Source organism: Coregonus clupeaformis, unplaced genomic scaffold, assembly GCF_020615455.1.
Source record: "Coregonus clupeaformis isolate EN_2021a unplaced genomic scaffold, ASM2061545v1 scaf0715, whole genome shotgun sequence".
NCBI classification, from domain to species: Eukaryota; Metazoa; Chordata; class Actinopteri; order Salmoniformes; family Salmonidae; genus Coregonus; species Coregonus clupeaformis.
The window spans coordinates 166,614-186,157 of record NW_025534170.1 but is presented as its reverse complement, the minus strand read 5'-3'; the positions used below and the strand labels follow the sequence as shown (position 1 = coordinate 186,157).

The following is a 19,544-nucleotide window of genomic DNA, read 5'->3' as shown; positions in this document are numbered from 1 at the left end:
TATTCTGTCAGGCCTACTTGTCTTTTTATAAATAATACGTAATATGGTAACGCCTTTTTCACTTCCCCTGCTCATTGTTATTTGAATAGTGAGTGTTTGAGTGGAGAACAATAAACTTCATGTTGCTATGCCAGTGAGAAAAGGAAACGTCGGGCCAGTGAGCGCGGTCAAGGGCAACAACAAAGACAAAAATGTCCTGACACCTGTTGTAAAAGTAATACATTTTAACTGAATGAAAAGGCATGGACCTACGTAAATTAAGCAATTTGTTTGTTGGGACTTGATTGAGGCAGAAGAACAGTAGATTTACTTATGGCAAGTCCGGAGAGAAATAAGCAGATTCTGCTTAATCTGGTGAAACAGCCCAGCAACGACCATTGTGCCGACTGTGGGGCCCCTGGTAAGTTATATTTCATAAAATACATGTTAAACCATGTTTGATAGCCTCTAACATTTGACATGTTCAGGCTACCATTGTGGCTAGGATATGATACAGATAGGACCTATAAAACAAAAGTTTAAAGTAGTGAAATATTGAAGGACTCCCAGACAGAAGCTATGTGACTATTTCATATTGATGATAGACTATTTCAGTGTGGTTGTCTATTGTTCATAGAATGTGGAGCATAAGAAAATACCTAAGCCATGTAAGACATGTGAGTTGTATTTGCATTTGCTTTTATTTCACTGTATTTCACTGCTGGTAATGTACTTACTCCGACTGTGATGTGGTTGTCTCACCTAGCTATCTTAAGATGAATGCACTAACTGTAAGTCGCTCTGGATAATGACTCAAATGTAAAATGATTACAACCATGGCATGTTTTAAAGAACCTCTTTTGGGGGAAGTTATAGTTTATTCAGTCAATGATCACAGTGGTTCCTCCTTTCCAGTAACTCTCTACAGCTCAACAGCCAACCTGAGAAAAACAACCAATCAAGGCGTGACATACTACAAAGTCCAATATACTGTATAGTGGCCTGCCTCATTGTTCACAAACTATAGCAACATGGTTCAAAGGTTACAGGCTGACACAGTATCATATTACTGCTATTCACAGAGCCAGACTGGGCCTCGTACAAACTTGGTGTGTTTGTATGTGTGAACTGTTCGGGGACACATCGGGACTTGCCTGCCATCAGCCGGATAAAGTCCATACGCTTGGATTTCTGGGATGATTCCCTAGTGGAGGTACAGTTTAACATGTCATAGCCCAGTAGTGGACCAAGGACCATTACACCTTGAAGGATGTACTCTCATGTATACACAATAATAGTCACAATCCCTTTGCTGTTATGCTATTATGTTATTATTATGTTATTATTATGTTATTATTATGTTATAACGTTCCTATTATGTTTCTAATTGTAGTTTATGAAGACAAGGGGTAACGCTGCAGCCAATGCCTTCTATGAGAAGTGTGTTCCGCCATTCTACTACCGGCCACAGGAGAAGGACTGTGTGTGAGTGGGACTATATCAATGTCTTCATTCACTCACTCAATTTAAGGAGGTGTAAATTGTGGTGACTTGACAGTTGTTCATTCAGTGGAAGGATGTAGTATTATTTCAAGAGAAGAGGAAGAAATATCTTGATGTCGATTAGCCTACAATTGATTGAGTTGGCAGATATTGCAGGGTTTGTGGTTGAAGTTGAGTCATATATTCAACACAAAGAGTTTGTATATTTAAAATAATCATTTTGTATTTAAATCTTTCACCCTTTGGCTTCCTGACAGTGTTCTTAAAGATCAGTGGATACGTGCTAAGTATGAGAGGAGAGAATTCACAGGAGAGAATAACTTCCTTCAACAAGGTTATAGTTCAGGTAAGTGCTAAATGTTGACAAGCCTTCATGGATAAGTCAATTTATTTGATTAAAATTGTCTAGGAACATAAGATATTTCCATACATCTCTGTCTACAGAGCAAGGCATAGAACCAAACGTGGCAAAATACTGCGTATACTAACTAAATCAATGTTTTTTATTGGTTGGATCCCATTCAGGAATTTATGAAGGAATTCTATGGAAGAAAGGCAAGGACAACAAGCAGTTCCTGAAAAGGAGATTCCTGCTCTCTGAAACAGACTTCACCTTGAGATACTTCACCAATGAGGATGTAAGTAGCTTCTCTCCATCCTCTTTGATCAGATAACCCAGCTAACAAAATGTAGTCCTGGGGATGTTCCCAGAACGTTATTGAAAAGTCACAGGGAATGTCCCATGTTACTTAAAACAATGGGACTCCCTAAATCTCTCTCAGATCATTACCAATCCCATGAGATATGACCCCAAACACCCAGAAAAGGCTACTCTCCTTGATGTTATCCTCACAAATAATCCTGATAGGTATACATCTGGTGTTTTCTGTAATGACCTTAGTGATCACTGTTTTACGGCCTGTGTTTGTAATGGCTGCTCAGTTAAATGACCTGTCCTGATTTGTCATAGACGCTTGCGGAAAAACTTTAATGAGAAACCTTCCTTCATGACCTGGCCTCTGTAAATTGGTACAGAATCCGCTTGATCCCCTCTGTCGAAGACGCTTGGACCTTATTTTATTGTTAACAAGCCCATGGTTCGACCGTGATCTGGCAGAGTTACTCCACCTCAAGGACACTATTTGGCGAAAGGATCGGCACACAAATACTCAGGCTGACTGGCTGTCGTTCAGGCAAATGAGAAATAGTGCGCTCAGGCTATCCGGAAGGCCAAAGTCAGTTACTTTAAGGAGCCGTTCTCTCTCTGTGGGTCTAACCCAAAGAAGTTCTGGAATACAGTGAAAGACCTGGAGAATAAACCTTCCTCCTCACAGTTGCCCATGTCCCTTAATGTGGATGATGTGGTTGTTACTGACAAGGAGTGTATGGCTGGGCTCTTTAATCCTCACTTCATTAAGTTAGGATTCCTCCTTGCCCGTCCAACACTTCCTCATCTCCCAGCCATTCTAGCCCTGATGCTCCTCCGTCTTTTTCCCCTTCCTTGCTACACAGCTTCTCCCTGCAGGCGGTCACTGAGTCTGAGGTGCTAAAGGAACATCTGGGTCAGATTGTTTAATCTATGTAAATCTATGTAAATCCAGAAAATCACATTGTAGGATTTTTAATGAATTTATTTGCAAATTATGGTGGAAAATAAGTATTTGGTCAATAACAAAAGTTTCTCAATACTTTGTTATATACCCTTTGTTGGCAATGACACAGGTCAAACGTTTTCTGTAAGTCTTCACAAGGTTTTCACACACTGTTGCTGGTATTTTGGCCCATTCCTCCATGCAGATCTCCTCTAGAGCTGTGATGTTTTGGGGCTGTCGCTGGGCAACACGGACTTTCAACTCCCCTCCAAAGATTTTCTATGGGGTTGAGATCTGGAGACTGGCTAGGCCACTCCAGGACCTTGAAATGCTTCTTACGAAGCCACTCCTTCGTTGCCCGGGCAGTGTGTTTGGGATCATTGTCATGCTGAAAGACCCAGCCACGTTTCATCTTCAATGCCCTTGCTGATGGAAGGAGGTTTTCACTCAAAATCTCATGATACATGGCCCCATTCATTCTTTCCTTTACACGGATCAGTCGTCCTGGTCCCTTTGCAGAAAAACAGCCCCAAAGCATGATGTTTCCACCCCCCATGCTTCACAGTAGGTATGGTGTTCTTTGGATGCAACTCAGCATTCTTTGTCCTCCAAACACGACGAGTTGAGTTTTTACCAAAACGTTATATTTTGGTTTCATCTGACCATATGACATTCTCCCAATCCTCTTCTGGATCATCCAAATGCACTCTAGCAAACTTCAGACGGGCCTGGACATGTACTGGCTTAAGCAGGGGGACACGTCTTGCACTGCAGGATTTGAGTCCCTGGCGGCGTAGTGTGTTACTGATGGTAGGCTTTGTTACTTTGGTCCCAGCTCTCTGCAGGTCATTCACTAGGTCCCCCCGTGTGGTTCTGGGATTTTTGCTCACCGTTCTTGTGATCATTTTGACCCCACGGGGTGAGATCTTGCGTGGAGCCCCAGATCGAGGGAGATTATCAGTGGTCTTCCATTTCCTAATAATTGCTCCCACAGTTGATTTCTTCAAACCAAGCTGCTTACCTATTGCAGATTCAGTCTTCCCAGCCTGGTGCAGGTCTACAATTTAGTTTCTGGTGTCCTTTGACAGCTCTTTGGTCTTGGCCATAGTGGAGTTTGGAGTGTGACTGTTTGAGGTTGTGGACAGGTGTCTTTTATACTGATAACAAGTTCAAACAGGTGCCATTAATACAGGTAACGAGTGGAGGACAGAGGAGCCTCTTAAAGAAGAAGTTACAGGTCTGTGAGAGCCAGAAATCTTGCTTGTTTGTAGGTGACCAAATACTTATTTTCCACCATAATTTGCAAATAAATTCATTAAAAATCCTACAATGTGATTTTCTGAATTTTTTTCTCTCAATTTGTCTGTCATAGTTGACGTGTACCTATGATGAAAATTACAGGCCTCTCTCATCTTTTTAAGTGGGAGAACTTGCACAATTGGTGGCTGACTAAATACTTTTTTCCCCCACTGTATATGCAGATGATACAGTCTTACACTCAGCTGGCCCCTCCCCAGATTCTGTGTGGAATGCTCTACAACAAAGCTTTCTGAGTGTCCAGCAAGCTTTCTCTGCCCTTAACCTTGTTCTGAACACCTCCAAAACAAAGGTTATGTGGTTCGGTAGGAAGAATGTCTTACTGACACTGGTGGCTGCTTGGCGTGATGGGTTTTCAAATCAAATCAAATCAAATTTTATTGGCCACATGCGCCGAATACAACAGGTGCAGACATTACAGTGAAATGCTTACTTACAGCCCTTAACCAACAGTGCATTTATTTTTAATAAAAAAGTAAAATAAAACAACAACAAAAAAGTGTTGAGAAAAAAAGAGCAGAGGTAAAATAAAATAACAGTAGGGAGGCTATATATACAGGGGGGTACCGGTGCAGAGTCAATGTGCGGGGGCACCAGCTAGTTGAGGTAGTTGAAAGTAATATCTACATGTGGGTAGAGTTAAAGTGACTATGCATAAATAATTAACAGAGTAGCAGCAGCGTAAAAAGATGGGGTGGGGGGGCAGTGCAAATAGTCCGGGTAGTTTCAGGAGTCTTATGGCTTGGGGGTAGAAGCTTTTATCTCTACCATTTTGTCCTTCGTGCTGTTGTCTGTGCCTAACAATGTTTGTGCCATGTTTTGTGCTGTTACTATATTGTGCTGCTACCATGTTGTGCTGCTCCCATGTTATGTTGCTACCATGTTGTGTTGTTGTCATGTTTTATGCTGCTACCATGTTGTGCTGCTGCCATGCTGTATTGCTACCATGTTGTTGTCATGCTATGTTTTTGTCAAGCTGTGTTGCTGCCATGTTGTGTTGTTGTCATGCTGTGTTGCTGCCATGTTGTGTTGTTGTCATGCTGTGTTGCTGCCATGTTGTGTTGTTGTTTTAGGTCTCTTTATGTAGTGTTGTGGTGTTTCTTTTGTCGTGATGCGTTTTGTCAAAAAACATTTGTTATCCCAGCCCACGTCCCCACAGGAGGCCTTTTCCCTCTTGCTAGGCCGTCATTTTAAATAAGAATTTGTTCTTAATTGACTTACCTAGTTGAATGTTAAATAAATGTTAAATATAAAATACCTGAGAAGGGCTCATTAAAATGCTGCCTGTTGTGTATTATTGACCCTAGTCGAAGAAGCCCAAAGCAGTCATCTCTATAAAGGACCTCAATGCCGTGTTCCAGCCGGAAAAGATAGGTCACGCCCACGGGCTGCAAATCTCATACCTGGACGAAGAACGGACCAGAAACCTGTTTGTTTACCATGACAACAGCCAGGTGAGAACCAATGACAAAGCTCAATTGAAAAGTTGTCATGAAGACGTCTAGAGATTTAAAGACTTGGGGTCAAATTTCTTTTTCCTACTTTTAGGAAATTGTGTCCTGTTTCAATGCAATTCGGGCCACCCGGTTTGCTTACCTCAAGAACGTCTACCCTAATGCCAGGAACAGTGACGTGAGTACAAACTGTTTCAAAGTAGAAGTCTGTAATTGCCGTAATTGACATGATATGTCACAGGTGACGTCACCCTTTCAAGGACTCCCTCTGTACAGATCTGTCTCCCTTCTATGTTTTTGTTTGTGCAGCTTGTACCTTTGATAACCAGAAGTAGCGTTAAAGAAGGCTACATGGAGAAAACAGGTCCAACGGTTAGTAACCCATCTAATTAATTGAACATAGTGAAGTTTTCAATTGATAGATATCGGGAGCACCAGAAACTCAACCTGTATGATGGTCAGCCAGGGCTGATTCTGTGTCTTCTGTTTCTGTGTCTGTTCTCAGCAATGGGAGCCATTCAAGAAGAGATGGTTCATCCTAAACTTAACGGACAGAAAGCTGTCCTACTTCAAAACTTTATTGGTACTGACAACAGAGAATATGCATAAGCAAAAGATGAGATTTCATCTAATTTATTTGCCATTTGTATTTGTGGAGAAGAATGTTGTAACTAGTGTGTGTGTGTGTGTTTGTCTGGCTGTGTCTGTGTGTATGCATGTGTGTCCGTCCATAGGATGCCTTGGAACTGGGAGCTGTCTTCATCGGCACAGAGGGCCATGGCTACTCTGTGAGGGAGAGCCAGCCTAAGGGGAGCCGCGGTGGCAGGTGGAGGTTCGGGGTCACCTTGGAGACGCCAGACAGGCAGTTTGTCTTCCTGTGTGACCAGGAGCAGGACCAGAGGGAGTGGATAGAAGCCTTCAAACTAGTCATCTCCCAGCCTATGCTACCACAGCACTACAACAGTAAGAAGACAATTCACTGTTCACCGTGTTTACAATGTACCAGCAGCATGAGACTTACGATTATTGTAAAAGTGGTCAATGACAGGAAAGAGTCATTTTGAATAGCTGAAAGATTGTATTTGTTTTTGTTGAATTTTTTTCTTTATTTGTTATTTCAGCTGAGGCAAACATGAGAAGGATGAAAAAATGAATGGAGTGTAAAAACCTGAGGAAAGGAAAACTAAATTTACAGGAAGAAATGGCAATATGTGGGGCTGACTGCCTGTTTCAGAAAGCCTAGCAGTGACATACGGAGGCTTCTCACAAGAGGTGATCAATGAACTCTTCAATGGAGTCATGTTTATTGGAAACTGATGAGAGGCTAAATGAACTGAGGCTAAAGAGGCTAAACGAATTGAAGAGCTGCCAATGAGGATAAGCACTGGTAATCATTCCAAACCACCATCATCCAGTGCACCTTGTAAACCAGTGACAGGACTGCCTATTATGAGATGGGAACTGATGGCATTGTCGGGGACATTAGGAATGTAATAAATACTTTCTATTAACTAATGTGCATATACACTGAGTGTACAAAACGTTAAGGACTCCTGCTCTTTCCATGACATATACTATCCAGGTGAAAGCTATGATCCCATATTGATGTCACTTGTTAAATCCACTTTAATCAGTGTAGACGAAGGGGAGGAGACAGGTTAAAGAAGGATTTTTAAGCCTTGAGACAATGGAGACATGGATTGTGTATGTGTGCCATTCAGAGGGTCAATGGGCAAGACAAAAGATTTAAGTGCCTTTGAACAGGGTATGGTAGTAGGTGCCAGGCGCACCAGTTTGTGTCAAGAACTGCAACGGTGCTGGGTTTTTCATGCTCAATAGTTTCACGTGTGTATCAAGAATGGTCCACCACCCAAAGGACAGCCATGTTGGGCCTGCATCCTTGACATCTTGTAGAGTCCATGACCCGATGAATTGAGGCTGTTCTGAGGGCAAAAGGGGGAGGGGGTGGTGCAACTCAATATTAGGAAGGTGTTCCTAATATTTTGTACACTCAGTGTAAATAGAAAGCGAGAGAGCGCGATACAACACTTTAACATATCTATTAGAGTTCATTTTTTGTATAATACAGTTATTTTATAATACAGTGTTTTATTATCTTTGTGTTAATTGCAGCCTACTGTTATTTAAATTATTTTGTATGTCCTGTCTGTGTCATTGTTGCATATGCCAATAGCACACACCAGGAAGAGTGAGTTATTTATATCCATATAGAGCACCCCTCAAGAGGCAATAGATTCTTTAAGTTGTTATTATACCTGTGACACTGTGATAACTACAGTAGCAATTACTTTGTAATTGCATTATGTGTCATTATGTGCCTGGACTGTCTTTACGACAATGTATACATGTACAAAGAGGCGGTCCCCACCTTCGCCAGTCCACCTCACCCCCCAGAGCAGCAGACCAGCCACCAACTCCCTGAGACAAATCAGATGCTCCTTTAGATCTGCATCTGGTGGCGCCTCACAGAGACTGGAGAACAGTCAGCAACACTGCCCCCCACACCACCCTTCACCACTTCTCTACCAGGAACTGCATGCAGATACACTGAGCTATGCCCAAGCTGTACGCAGTCAAAGAAGCCTGATGCAGAGTTTGGAGCATCGCCAGCCACACTGCCCTCCACACCACCCTCTTCAATTCTCTCTACAACTCCCTCCCATGCTACCAGACCTGCCTCAGCACATCTCTACCAGACCCGGCCCGCCTCAGCACATGTCTATCAGACCCGGCCCGCCTCGGCACAGCTCTACCAGACCCGGCCCATCACAGCACAGCTCTACCAGACCAGGCCCACCTCATCTCAGCCCAGCTCTACACAGCACCGACCACTACCCTAGGGTCTGGCAAAACACTGTTGAGGGTAGTGCACCACATGATGCAGTCCACACCGTGAATCATTCACATCATCAGCCCTCATATGCTGAGAGTTTGGAGCTTCGCCAGCCACACTGCCCTCCACACCACCCTCCTCAATTCTCCCCACAACCTCCCTCCCAGGCTAGTTTTGGTTACCCTCCCTACTCTGGGACACTCCTGCCCCCCATGGAAGCCCCAATCCTGCAACAGGAGCCACACCAAGGCCTCCTGTACACACCCAGAATTGGCACTCTTTTGGTGAGAGCTTCATCCGGGTGGACTGAGCTCTGCCAATACTGCTCCCCCAGTTCCCGCCCCAGCCCCTGCATCTAGCGACTTGAGGGACGTCTGTCAGATGCTCAGTCTGCTCTGCTCTCACGTGGTTGGCCAGGGACCTTGGTAAAGTTTCAGCTCACTCAACAAATAGCTGCAGATGGCCTTATACCTGTTAGCTCTTATGGGAATGAGCTGAATACCCCCTCTGACTTTAAATATTGTAGGGGGCTTGGGCTAATGCACCTAAATGTGAAAAGTATGATTACAATTTTTTACACAATTAACATTTGGGTTGTCACGCCCTGACTCTGAGGACTTGTATTTGTTGAGTCAGGGTGTGTATTTTCTGTGTTGTGTTTGCTAGGTTGTTTTTCTATGTTTAGATCTAGAATGTGTAGATCTATGTTGGCCGGGGTGGTTCCCAATCAGAGGCAGCTGTAGCTCGTTGTCTCTGATTGGGGACCATACTTAGGCAGCCTTTTGGCACCTGTTAGTTGTGGGATCTTGTTCCGTGTTATGGTATGTCGGTGTGCTGCCTTGGACTTCACGTATCGTTTGTTTATTGTTTTGTCGTTGTGTTTATTCGTTAATAAACATGTATGCATATCACGCTGCGCCTTGGTCCGTCCCGTCTATAAACGATCGTGACAGAAGATCCCACCAAACGAGGACCAAGCAGCGTGTTCAGGAGCAAACACCGGGAATTAAACAGGAGGTTACTTTAGTAGATGTCCTCCTCGGTTGGGGGAGAATTACGGAGGAGGAGGCCGTCCGCTACCGGAAGGCGATGAAGGAGGATGCCCAGGTAGGAGAGGTGAAACGGCGCCAACAGTGCCGACGACGGAGACCCGAGAGGCAACCCCAAGAAAATGTTGGGGGGGGGGCACACGGTGTGGACGACGAGGCAGCAGGAGGCAGCGACAGGGCGATTCTGCAGGTTAGGAGAGGAGGCCACCAGGTTACGGGGGCTATTGGTTCAGAGGGAGAAGGAGTTATTTGGTCAGAGGGAGGAGCTACAGGAGGCTATAAGGGAGAAGGAGAGTGCAGAGGCACGGCGAGAGGAGCTGGTTAGGCAGCAGAAGGAGGGTTTATAAGGGAACCCAGTCCCGCTCCTCGCACCAAGCAAGTGGTGCGTGTCGCCAGTCCGGTCCGGCCCGTTCCTGATCCCCGCACTAAGCCAGTGGTGCGTGTTCCCAGTACGGCCCGACCCATTCCTGCTTCCCGCACAAGGCCAGTTGTGTGTGTTCCCAGTACGGTCCGGCCCGTTCCTGCTCCCCGCACTAAGCATGTGGTGCGCGTTGTCAGCCCGGTCCGGCCCGTTCCTGCTCCCCGCACCAAGCCAGTGGTGCGCGTCGCCAGCCCGATCCGGCCTGTTCCTGTCCCTCGCACCAAGCCAGTGGTGCGCGTCGCCAGCCCGGTCCGGCCTGTTCCTGGCCCTCGCACCAAGCCAGTGGTGCGTGTCGCCAGCCCGGTCCGGCCTGTTCCTGCCCCTCACACCAAGCCAGTGGTGCGCGTCGCCAGCCCGGCCCGGCCTGTTCCTGCTCCCCGCACCAGGCCAGTGGTGCGCGTCGCCAGTCCGGCACGGCCCGTGCCTGTTCCACTGGTGCCTGGTCCGGCACCGGTCAGCTGCTCCACTCCGGAGCCAGAGAAATCCGCTCCACCGGGGTCCAGTCCAGCTCCGGTCAGCGGCTCCACTCCGGAGCCAGAGCAATCCGCTCCACCGGGGTCCGGTCCAACTCCGGTCAGCGGATCCACTCCGGAGCCAGAGCAATCCGCTCCACCGGGGTCCAGTCCAGCTCCGGTCAGCCGCTCCACTCCGGAGCCAGAGCAGTCCGCTCCACCGGTGCCTGATCCAGCTCCGGTCAGCGGCTCCACTCCGGAGCCAGAGCAGTTCGATCCACCGTCGTCAGGTCCAGCTCCAGTCAGCGGTTCCAGTCCAGACCCAGACGTCAGCCCCTCTCCAGGTTCGGGGTCTCCCACACCAGGGTCCAGACAGGGCTTGGTACGTCGTGGGAGGAAGGAGAAGCAGCGCGCCGAGGTCCAGACCAGACCAGGGGCGCAACAGGGAGGTGGAGAGTAAGTGGTGGTCACGCCCGGAGCCGGATCCGCCTCCGAGGCGGAATGCCCACCCGGCCCCTACCCTGTTATGTTTATGTGGCGCGGTCGGAGTCCGCACCTTTGGGGGGGGGGGGGTACTGTCACGCCCTGACTCTGAGGACTTGTATTTGTTGAGTCAGGGTGTGTATTTTCTGTGTTGTGTTTGCTAGGTTGTTTTTCTATGTTTAGATCTAGAATGTGTAGATCTATGTTGGCCAGGGTGGTTCCCAATCAGAGGCAGCTGTAGCTCGTTGTCTCTGATTGTGGACCATACTTAGGCAGCATTTTGGCACCTGTTAGTTGTGGGATCTTGTTCCGTGTTATGGTATGTCTGTGTGCTGCCTTGGACTTCACGTATCGTTTGTTTATTGTTTTGTCGTTAATAAACATGTATGCATATCACGCTGCGCCTTGGTCCGTCCCGTCTATAAACGATCGTGACATGGGTACAGGACTTGTGTCCTGACATTCCGGTTCTCTCGGAAACATGGTTAAATGGTTCTGTCTCTGATAAAGGCATTGAAGTAAATTATTATAATTTAGAGATTTCTTGGGTTGAGCAGTCTCAAATATATCTTTTTTTTTTTATGGTGCACAAGACACCCATCTGATTCGCGCCTGTCTCAGTGGACTAATCCATTGCTGAGGCCACGGGATGGGACAGTCCATCACTCTAAGACATGTGCTACTGAAATTGTATATGGTTATAATACGTAAGAACAATGGTGCAACTAGGGTTGCACAATTCCTGGAACTTTCAATAAATTCCAATTTTTTTCTGAAATCCCGGTGGGAGGATTATTGTTAAATTAAATAAATATGGTTCAACTAATTATGATTAGGTTTTTAAACCTATCATATGCATCATGAAGTCACGTCTGTTTACCGCCATTTCGAATTATTAGTGGGTGGGGCGTTAGTTAAACACAACAATAGGCCTGGCTACCTTCAAAATTGATATTAGAAATTGGTTTAAAAATATTGCATAATCTGCTGCAACAAGTGCCGCTGAAACGCCACTCGTCGAAATCACTGCTACAGTTGCTGGTGATCATGGCAATGTGGATAGCCCACAGAGTTATGCCAGCAAGAATGTGGTAAAAATGGGGCTGTTTTTTTTTACAAGTGTTAAATTGCGTCAATTCAAATCTGGTATTGGGAACAAAAGAGGTCAACACGACTTCTAAGATATACTAGTATTTTAATTAATGCAAACACTTCAATGGTAAATATGATGTTCGTATATACGGGTCCACTGAAATACCACGCAGGGCACTCAGAGAACTGGTCCATTGTTCTAAGTTCTTCCCTAAATACTCTGACAGAGATAGTTCCCGCTCCCTGCTGGCCTATCAGAGTAAAGACTGAGCGTGGTTTAGACTTACTCAGCCTATCGTTGGCGCACAGGCTGGTCCCAGCCCCTTGGCGGTTCACTGTTGCCAGGTGTTTAGTTGTTTTGCAACTTCAGACATAGTCTGTTCCTCTCCACTGTAGCAGAACACATGTCATTGAGTGCGGTTTAACAAAGAGGCAAGTCTGTCTCACCCTACTCCCTAACATTCCTCACATGAATCACAGCTTGTTATGTTAAACAATTTATATCAGTACAGTACAAACCTATTATGTTTAATCATTAATGCATTCTTTCTAAGCTAGGCATCACATCTAGTTATAAGAAAATAGATCCCCACAATCCCCCTTTTCACACCCACTGGGTGTGAACCCAAAATAAGAAAACCCAAAATAAGAAATTTCAGGGAAATTTAGGATTCCCCCTATTGACACCCTCTAGGGTGTCACTCCACCACCTCACCAATAGCAAACCAAGGATCATCCTTTGTCAACCCCATCTCAGTGTCTGCATCTCCTGCTTAAGCCCCTAGGAGGGGCATCATACCAGCCGTATGCACGACATCTGTAACAGACTTTCTCAGACAAGGAATTACACAGGCAGTACAGCACATTAATATTAGAAACACAACTACTAGGGTCAGAAATCCAGTAACCACCATAGTTGAATACTTGCCAAACCAATCACCCAACCAGGAGAACAGTCCGTTTCCCTCCATTCCAGCCATGCTCCTCATCCCAGCTGATAGTTTATCTAAACCAACTAGGGCTTTAGAGATACTCCCGTCAGGACTGGTATTGTTAGGGATAAACGTACAACAATGGCTTACCATTCTATAGACACCACCCCTTTCTGCCTGACCTCTTTTTACTAAGTCATAAGAGTGAGATGGCGGATAATTGTTCAAAAGATCCCTTCTGTTGCATCCCTAGTCCAGCCAATAAATCGTTGTTGGTCGTAATAGATATAATTAATCCAATTCACAATTTTGTTTATTGTCACCCACCAAAAGAACGTGGTAGTAAACCCTTCCCCTAATTGTTTCATAGCTCGGTATCCATCCGATACCCCCCTTGGTAGCCCAATCGCATCCATCTAAATAGGGCTATTCTCCTTCTTGTTAAAACTCCTCCTACATCTGTTTAATCCTTGGTTCCTGGTGACTAATTCTAACTAGCTGAACCAGTAGAACCAGGGCGCATGTGTCTAGCCACCCCTTTGGAATTCTCTGCCTTACACTGCCCTTACTGGCACACGCCCACCACACATCGGTTAAAGGGGCTGTAAGGTTTAGAATTCTCTCCTGTACTTCCGAACTTAAGTCTCCAATTGATAATTGGTGATGTCTTTATTTCTCTTTACCCCCCTTCTGGATGTTCAGTCCCCCACGGTCTCATATCCCCACCCCCAAGTGTATTTAAACACTTGAGTGTAGGAACAATCCACCGTGGGGTCCGAACACGAATATAATAGGATTTTATAATCCCAATTTGCTTATTGACATGTACCCCACCCATTGGCTACGTCCCCAACCCTTATTTTGAATCTGACAGTCTGCCCTTCTCTGACTCCTATTTTGTAGGCTACTCGTCCTTGACGGTCAGTATGTCGGGTCGCTTCTCTTCTCTTTTACTTCTTAACAATGGTAAGGGCATAGCATAATTGGTGGTGGATCTTGACATATCAAGACCATTGCCGAGACAATGATGCAACTCAAGTTATCCATATTCCCAAAAACCGCCAACCCTCTCCTGTCCTCAGTCTTTCTGCTTGGTACTACCCCATACTCACACCTCTATAAACAACCCACAGTGATGAAAGGTCAGGGTAGGGGATCTTCGTTAACAGAGTTTACCCCCAGACCCTATTGGTTCCAGTTCTTCTCTTTAACTCTGTGTGTGTTCAACGGTGTTGGCATGTGGGCCTACCTTTTTGCAGTGGGTAACGTTGACCCAAGTGGCTCTCTCAGCTATTCTAATGGCAAAGGCAGTGACCAATATAACCTGATAGGGCCCTTCCCAACAGGCCTGCTTCCAGTTTTTCTTCTTTAGGGACTGGATGCTCACCAGTCACCTGGTTAGATAGAGTGAGTCACCTTCTCCTTTAGTTCACCTGTGGGGCACAAAACCTCTGACATACGGGTGTGGTTAATAAACTATCTTCACACATGTTCAGCTCTCAATTTCTATTTCTGACTTTTTTAAATTTTCTAGACTGTATCTAAAAAAGAGTTTTTTATTTATTTATTTTTTAAAGTATTTTGTCCTCTCCTTCGTATATGTTTATTATTTAATCCTACCATCCCCCCTTTGACACATGTTTTGCCCATGTGTCAATATTACCACCTACCTAAACAATCACTTAGTTAATATTGGTAATTTATCATCCAATTGCCATCCCTTATTTATTTTTGAGACTGTCCCTTGCTTCTTTATTGCTCCTATCTTCCTGATCTCATTACTAAATAAATGATCTAGGTAATAGCTGTTTCGCATTAGATTGTGCCTTCCTCTGATTACTGCAGCTCATTGCATTAATTTAGTTTCAAATACCAACTTGTTGTTTATTAAAGCATACTAAAAATGAAATTTAAATGACAACATTTGATAATACCTCAATTTACTTCTATCCCGTAAAAGTAATCTAAGATTAGTACAATTGACTAGCAACAGGTATCCCTCATTCAGGGAAAGCTCTCTCTCTCTCTCTTCTGTTGTTTTATGGTTCAAATCATATATATTATTACAAAATTATAATCTTCTTCACACTTTTCACAGTAGTATAAATTACCCTCAACTTAGTAAAATAAACTATCTTAAAGTCCTCCTCTCATGCCTTTAGAATTTACTAGTGTGGATGATTAATTAACACCAGAAGGTTAAAACTGTCACGGTTCAGACAGACGACAAGAGGACCACAATTGCGTCACACCAGAAAGTTTATTAAAACTAAAGGGGAAAGGGAAGTAGGGAGTGAGTGAAGGCTCCAGGGGTTATCCCGTCCAATGTGCTGGATCTGTGCCCCCCCCCAGTGGCAGCGATGCGTCCGATGACGCCGGTGGTTGGTGGTCCAGAAGTCCTGGGGGGGGGAGGAAACACAGACACAACGGGGCGGATGAAACAAGGCAGAAGTACAGTTCAAGGGAAATCCAAATACGTTGTAGCAAGGCAGAAGGCTGGTCAGAGTTACCGGGGTCGAAGAGTAGTCAGGAGTCGTAATGGCAGAAAGCAGGTCTGGTTTTCCTGGGGCAGAAGAGTATCCAAGAATCAGGCAGGTCCGGGGTCACAAAACAAGGGTGAGCCAGAAGCGCGAGCACACAGGTTCCGGGGTGTGAGCTTTGCAGACGATCTGACAAAGGAGAGCTGAAAGACAGGACTTTAAATACTGGGAGAGGTTAGTGGGTAATGCAGCGCAGCTGGCAGAGTAATTAGAGCCGAGCAGAGCAGGGACAGGTGGCGCTAGTTAGGCTGAGTAGAGAGAGAGAGATGAGCAGAGTGGAAGATAGTGGAAACACATTAAGGTGGTAACCCGGTGGAGTGAGAGGGCTCATGACAGAACCCCCCAAGGGACGGCCCCAGAAGTCCCAAGAGCAACACCACGCCGGGCGGGAGGAGGGGAGCCGGAGGAGGGCTAGAACTCCTCCGAACGGTCCGAGCGAACGCCCTCATCCTCGGAGGAAGCCGGAGGGCCGTGGTCGGGAGATGGGACAGGTCCCGAGACAGGATCAGGCACAGGACAGGAAGCCGAGCGGGCAGGACGGTTAGGGGATCCCTCTGGGGCGGCCCCTACGGATTGCAGGTTGATCAGGATGCCGTTGGTGGAAGGCGGTGATGAGAGTCCTATCCACAATCCGACTAGCTGGCACCCAGGTCCTTTCCTCAGGTCCATAGCCCTCCCAGTCAATGAGGTACTGGAGACCCCTACCCCTCCGTCTGGACCGAAGCAGGCGGCGGACGGTGTAAACCAGACCACCATCGACGAGCTGTGGAGGAGGAGGACAAGGCGCAGCAGGGACCAGCGGACTCTCATGAATGGGCTTAATCTTAGACACATGGAAAGTGGGGTGCACCCTCATGGAATTAGGCAGTTGGAGCCGGACAGCAGTTGGGCTAATCACTCTTATGATAGGGAATGGGCCAATGAACCGAGGTGCCAACTTCTGCGACTCCACCCTGAGTGGCAGGTTCCTTGACGACAACCACACCCTTTGACCAACATGGTAGGTGGGAGCAGGGATTCTCCGACGGTTGGCCCCGGTAGTGTAGCTGGCAACGGATCTGAGAAGTGTGGCTCGGGCCTGTGACCAGGTGCGGCGACATCGACGGGCAAACGCAAGTGCAGATGGGCAAGTAACCTCCCCTTCCTGACTGGCAAATAGAGGAGGCTGGTATCCATAAACACATTGGAAAGGGGACATACCGATGGCAGAGCAGGTCAGAGAATTGTGTGCGTACTCCACCCATGTCAATTGCTGCGACCAGGAGTGGGGGTTGCGTGAAGTCATGCATCGCAGTGCCTTCTCGAGCTCCTGATTTGCCCGCTCTGACTGCCCATTGGATTGGGGATGGAATCCGGAAGTCAGACTGACTGTGGCTCCCAGCAGGTGACAGAACTCCTTCCAAAAAGCGGAGGAGAATTGTGGACCACGGTCAGAAACTACATCCTTTGGCAGTCCGTGGATCCGGAAGACGTGTTCCAGGACCACCTGGGCGGTCTCCTTGGCGGTTGGGAGCTTGGGGAGGGGAATGAAGTGTGCCATCTTGCTGAATCGGTCAACTATGGTGAGAATGACGGTCTTGCCCCTTGAAGGGGGCAGCCCCGTGACAAAGTCAAGGGCGATGTGAGACCAGGGACGTCTGGGCACAGGCAGGGGCTGCAGCAATCCGGCTGGGGGCTGGCAGGACGACTTGTGTTGGTTGCAGATGGGGCAGGCTTGGACGAATTCCCGTACATCCTTTCTCAGAGCGGGCCACCAGAACCTCTGGGCGAGCAGGTTGTAAGTGCGGGTGGAGCCAGGGTGACAAGCTAGGCGGGAGTCATGTCCCCACTGAACGACCTGGGACCTTAGGTTTTCGGGGACAAAAAGGCGGTCAGCTGGGCAAGTGCTGGGACCGGGCTGGTTACGGAGAGCTTCCAGCACCTGTTCCTCAACAGCCCAGGTCAGAGCTGCTACGATGCAGGGACTTGGCAGAATCGACACAGGATCCTTGGAGGGGTTGTCATCCTTCTGGAATTGACGGGAGAGGGCGTCTGGCTTGGTGTTGCGTGATCCAGGCCGGTATGACAGAGTGAAATTAAACCTGGTAAAGAACAGGGCCCAGCGGGACTGCCTGGAGTTCAACCGTTTGGCCGTGCGGATGTACTCCAAGTTCTTATGATCGGTCCAAACGAGAAATGGAATGGTGGACCCCTCCAGCCAGTGACGCCACTCCTCCAAGGCAAGCTTCACAGCCAGCAGCTCTCGGTTCCCTATGTCGTAATTGCACTCAGAGGGGGACAACCGACGTGAGAAAAAGGCACAGGGATGGAGCTTCCTATCCTCCGCAGCCCACTGAGAAATCACAGCACCAACTCCCACATCCGAGGCGTCCACCTCCACAATGAATTGCCGGTCCACGTCAGGCATCTGGAGGATGGGAGCGGAGGTGAACCTTACCTTGAGGGTACTGAAGGCCTTGTCGGCTGCTGGGGTCCAGGTGAAGGGGTTGCTTGGTGCTGGTTAGAGCAGTGAGAGGGGCAGCAACGGTACTGTAGTTCCGGATAAACTTTCTATAGAAGTTAGCAAACCCCAGAAACTGTTGCAGCTTCTTTCTGTTCTCCGGGACTGGCCATGAAGTGACTGCTGATACTTTGGCAGGATCCATTTGGATACTTCCCTCTGCCACTATGTACCCCAGGAAGGCCACTGTCTTGACGTGAAACTCACATTTCTCTGCCTTGGCGTAGAGGGAATTCTCCAGAAGACGATGAAGGACTTGCTGGACATGGCGGGTGTGTTCAGACAGGTTTCTGGAGTAGATTAAGATGTCATCCAGGTAAACGAAGACAAACTTGTTTAACATGTCCCGCAGTACATCATTCACTAGAGCCTGGAACACAGCAGGAGCATTGGTGAGGCCAAAAGGCATAACCAGATACTCGTAGTGGCCTGTTGGTGTATTGAATGCGGTCTTCCATTCATCTCCCTCCCGGATCCGCACTAGGTGGTAAGCGTTTCTGAGATCCAACTTGGTAAAACAGTGGCTCCCTGGAGCAACTCAAAAGCAGAGGTGAGCAGAGGGAGAGGGTAACGGTTTTTCACTGTGATGTCGTTGAGTCCCCTGTAGTCGATGCAGGGGCGAAGAGATCCGTCCCTCTTCCCCCACAAAGAAGAAGCCAGCACCAGCCGGAGATGAAGATGAACGGATCAATCCTGTGGACAGAGAGTCATTGATGTAGTCCTCCATGGACCTTCTTTCAGGAGCAGACAACGAATAAAGACGGCCCCTTGGAGGGGCTGTTCCAGGGAGGAGGTCGATGGCACAGTCGTACGGTCGGTGAGGGGGCAGAGATGTGGCTCTTGCTTTGTTAAACACTTCTCTGAGACCATGGTAGCATTCTGGGACATGGGAGAGGTCAGGAGCGGAGTTAGTAGGTACTGGCCGAGGGGGTAGTGCGGCAGCAAGCAGGCAGGTTCGGTGGCAGTCCTCTCCCCACTCCCTGATCACCCCGGTCACCCAGTCGAGCTGAGGGTTGTGCCGGGCGGAGCCATGGGTAACCCAGGATGAGGGGTTGGCCTGGAGAGGGGAGCAGGTGAAACTGGATAGTTTCTTGATGGTTTCCGGACAGACCCATCAAGACCGGGGCCGTGACATGAGTGACCGATCCGAGTAAGTGTCCGTCCAGTGCCCGGGCAGGAATAGGAGGTGTCAAACGGAGGTTCTCCAGTCCCAGTTGGCGTGCCAGCTTGATGTCCATTATGTTGGCTTCGGCGCCCAGAATCCACCAGAGCAGCCAGGGTGTGAGTTGAGTCAGAGAGGCGGAGGTGAACTTGCAGCAAGGGTTTGCGGTCGGAGGACTGGATGGTCATTGAGCTCAACCGGACTCCCCCTATGC

General features: G+C 47.4%; 1 protein-coding gene across 1 annotated transcript; it reads left to right on the top strand.

The window, feature by feature from the left end:
- The first annotated feature begins 149 nt into the window (after positions 1–149).
- LOC121563508 (arf-GAP with dual PH domain-containing protein 2-like) lies at positions 150–7,432 on the top strand. The gene is made up of 11 exons (XM_045216467.1): positions 150–400; positions 1,062–1,192; positions 1,373–1,464; positions 1,740–1,828; positions 2,008–2,120; positions 5,699–5,845; positions 5,940–6,023; positions 6,155–6,217; positions 6,351–6,428; positions 6,580–6,808; positions 6,967–7,432. Exons 1-11 carry the CDS (start codon positions 313–315, stop codon positions 6,996–6,998), a joined length of 1,146 nt encoding a protein of 381 aa, XP_045072402.1. The 5' UTR covers positions 150–312; the 3' UTR covers positions 6,999–7,432.
- Positions 7,433–19,544: the final 12,112 nt, after the last annotated feature.

Bases quoted from the DNA above. Each gene is read 5' to 3' on its own strand.
- LOC121563508 (XM_045216467.1), top strand. From the start codon at position 313: ATGGCAAGTCCGGAGAGAAATAAGCAGATTCTGCTTAATCTGGTGAAA. The intron at 6,024-6,154 runs GTGAGTACAAAC...TTGTTTGTGCAG, and splicing joins CTAATGCCAGGAACAGTGAC to CTTGTACCTTTGATAACCAG. The intron at 6,218-6,350 runs GTTAGTAACCCA...GTCTGTTCTCAG, and splicing joins TGGAGAAAACAGGTCCAACG to CAATGGGAGCCATTCAAGAA.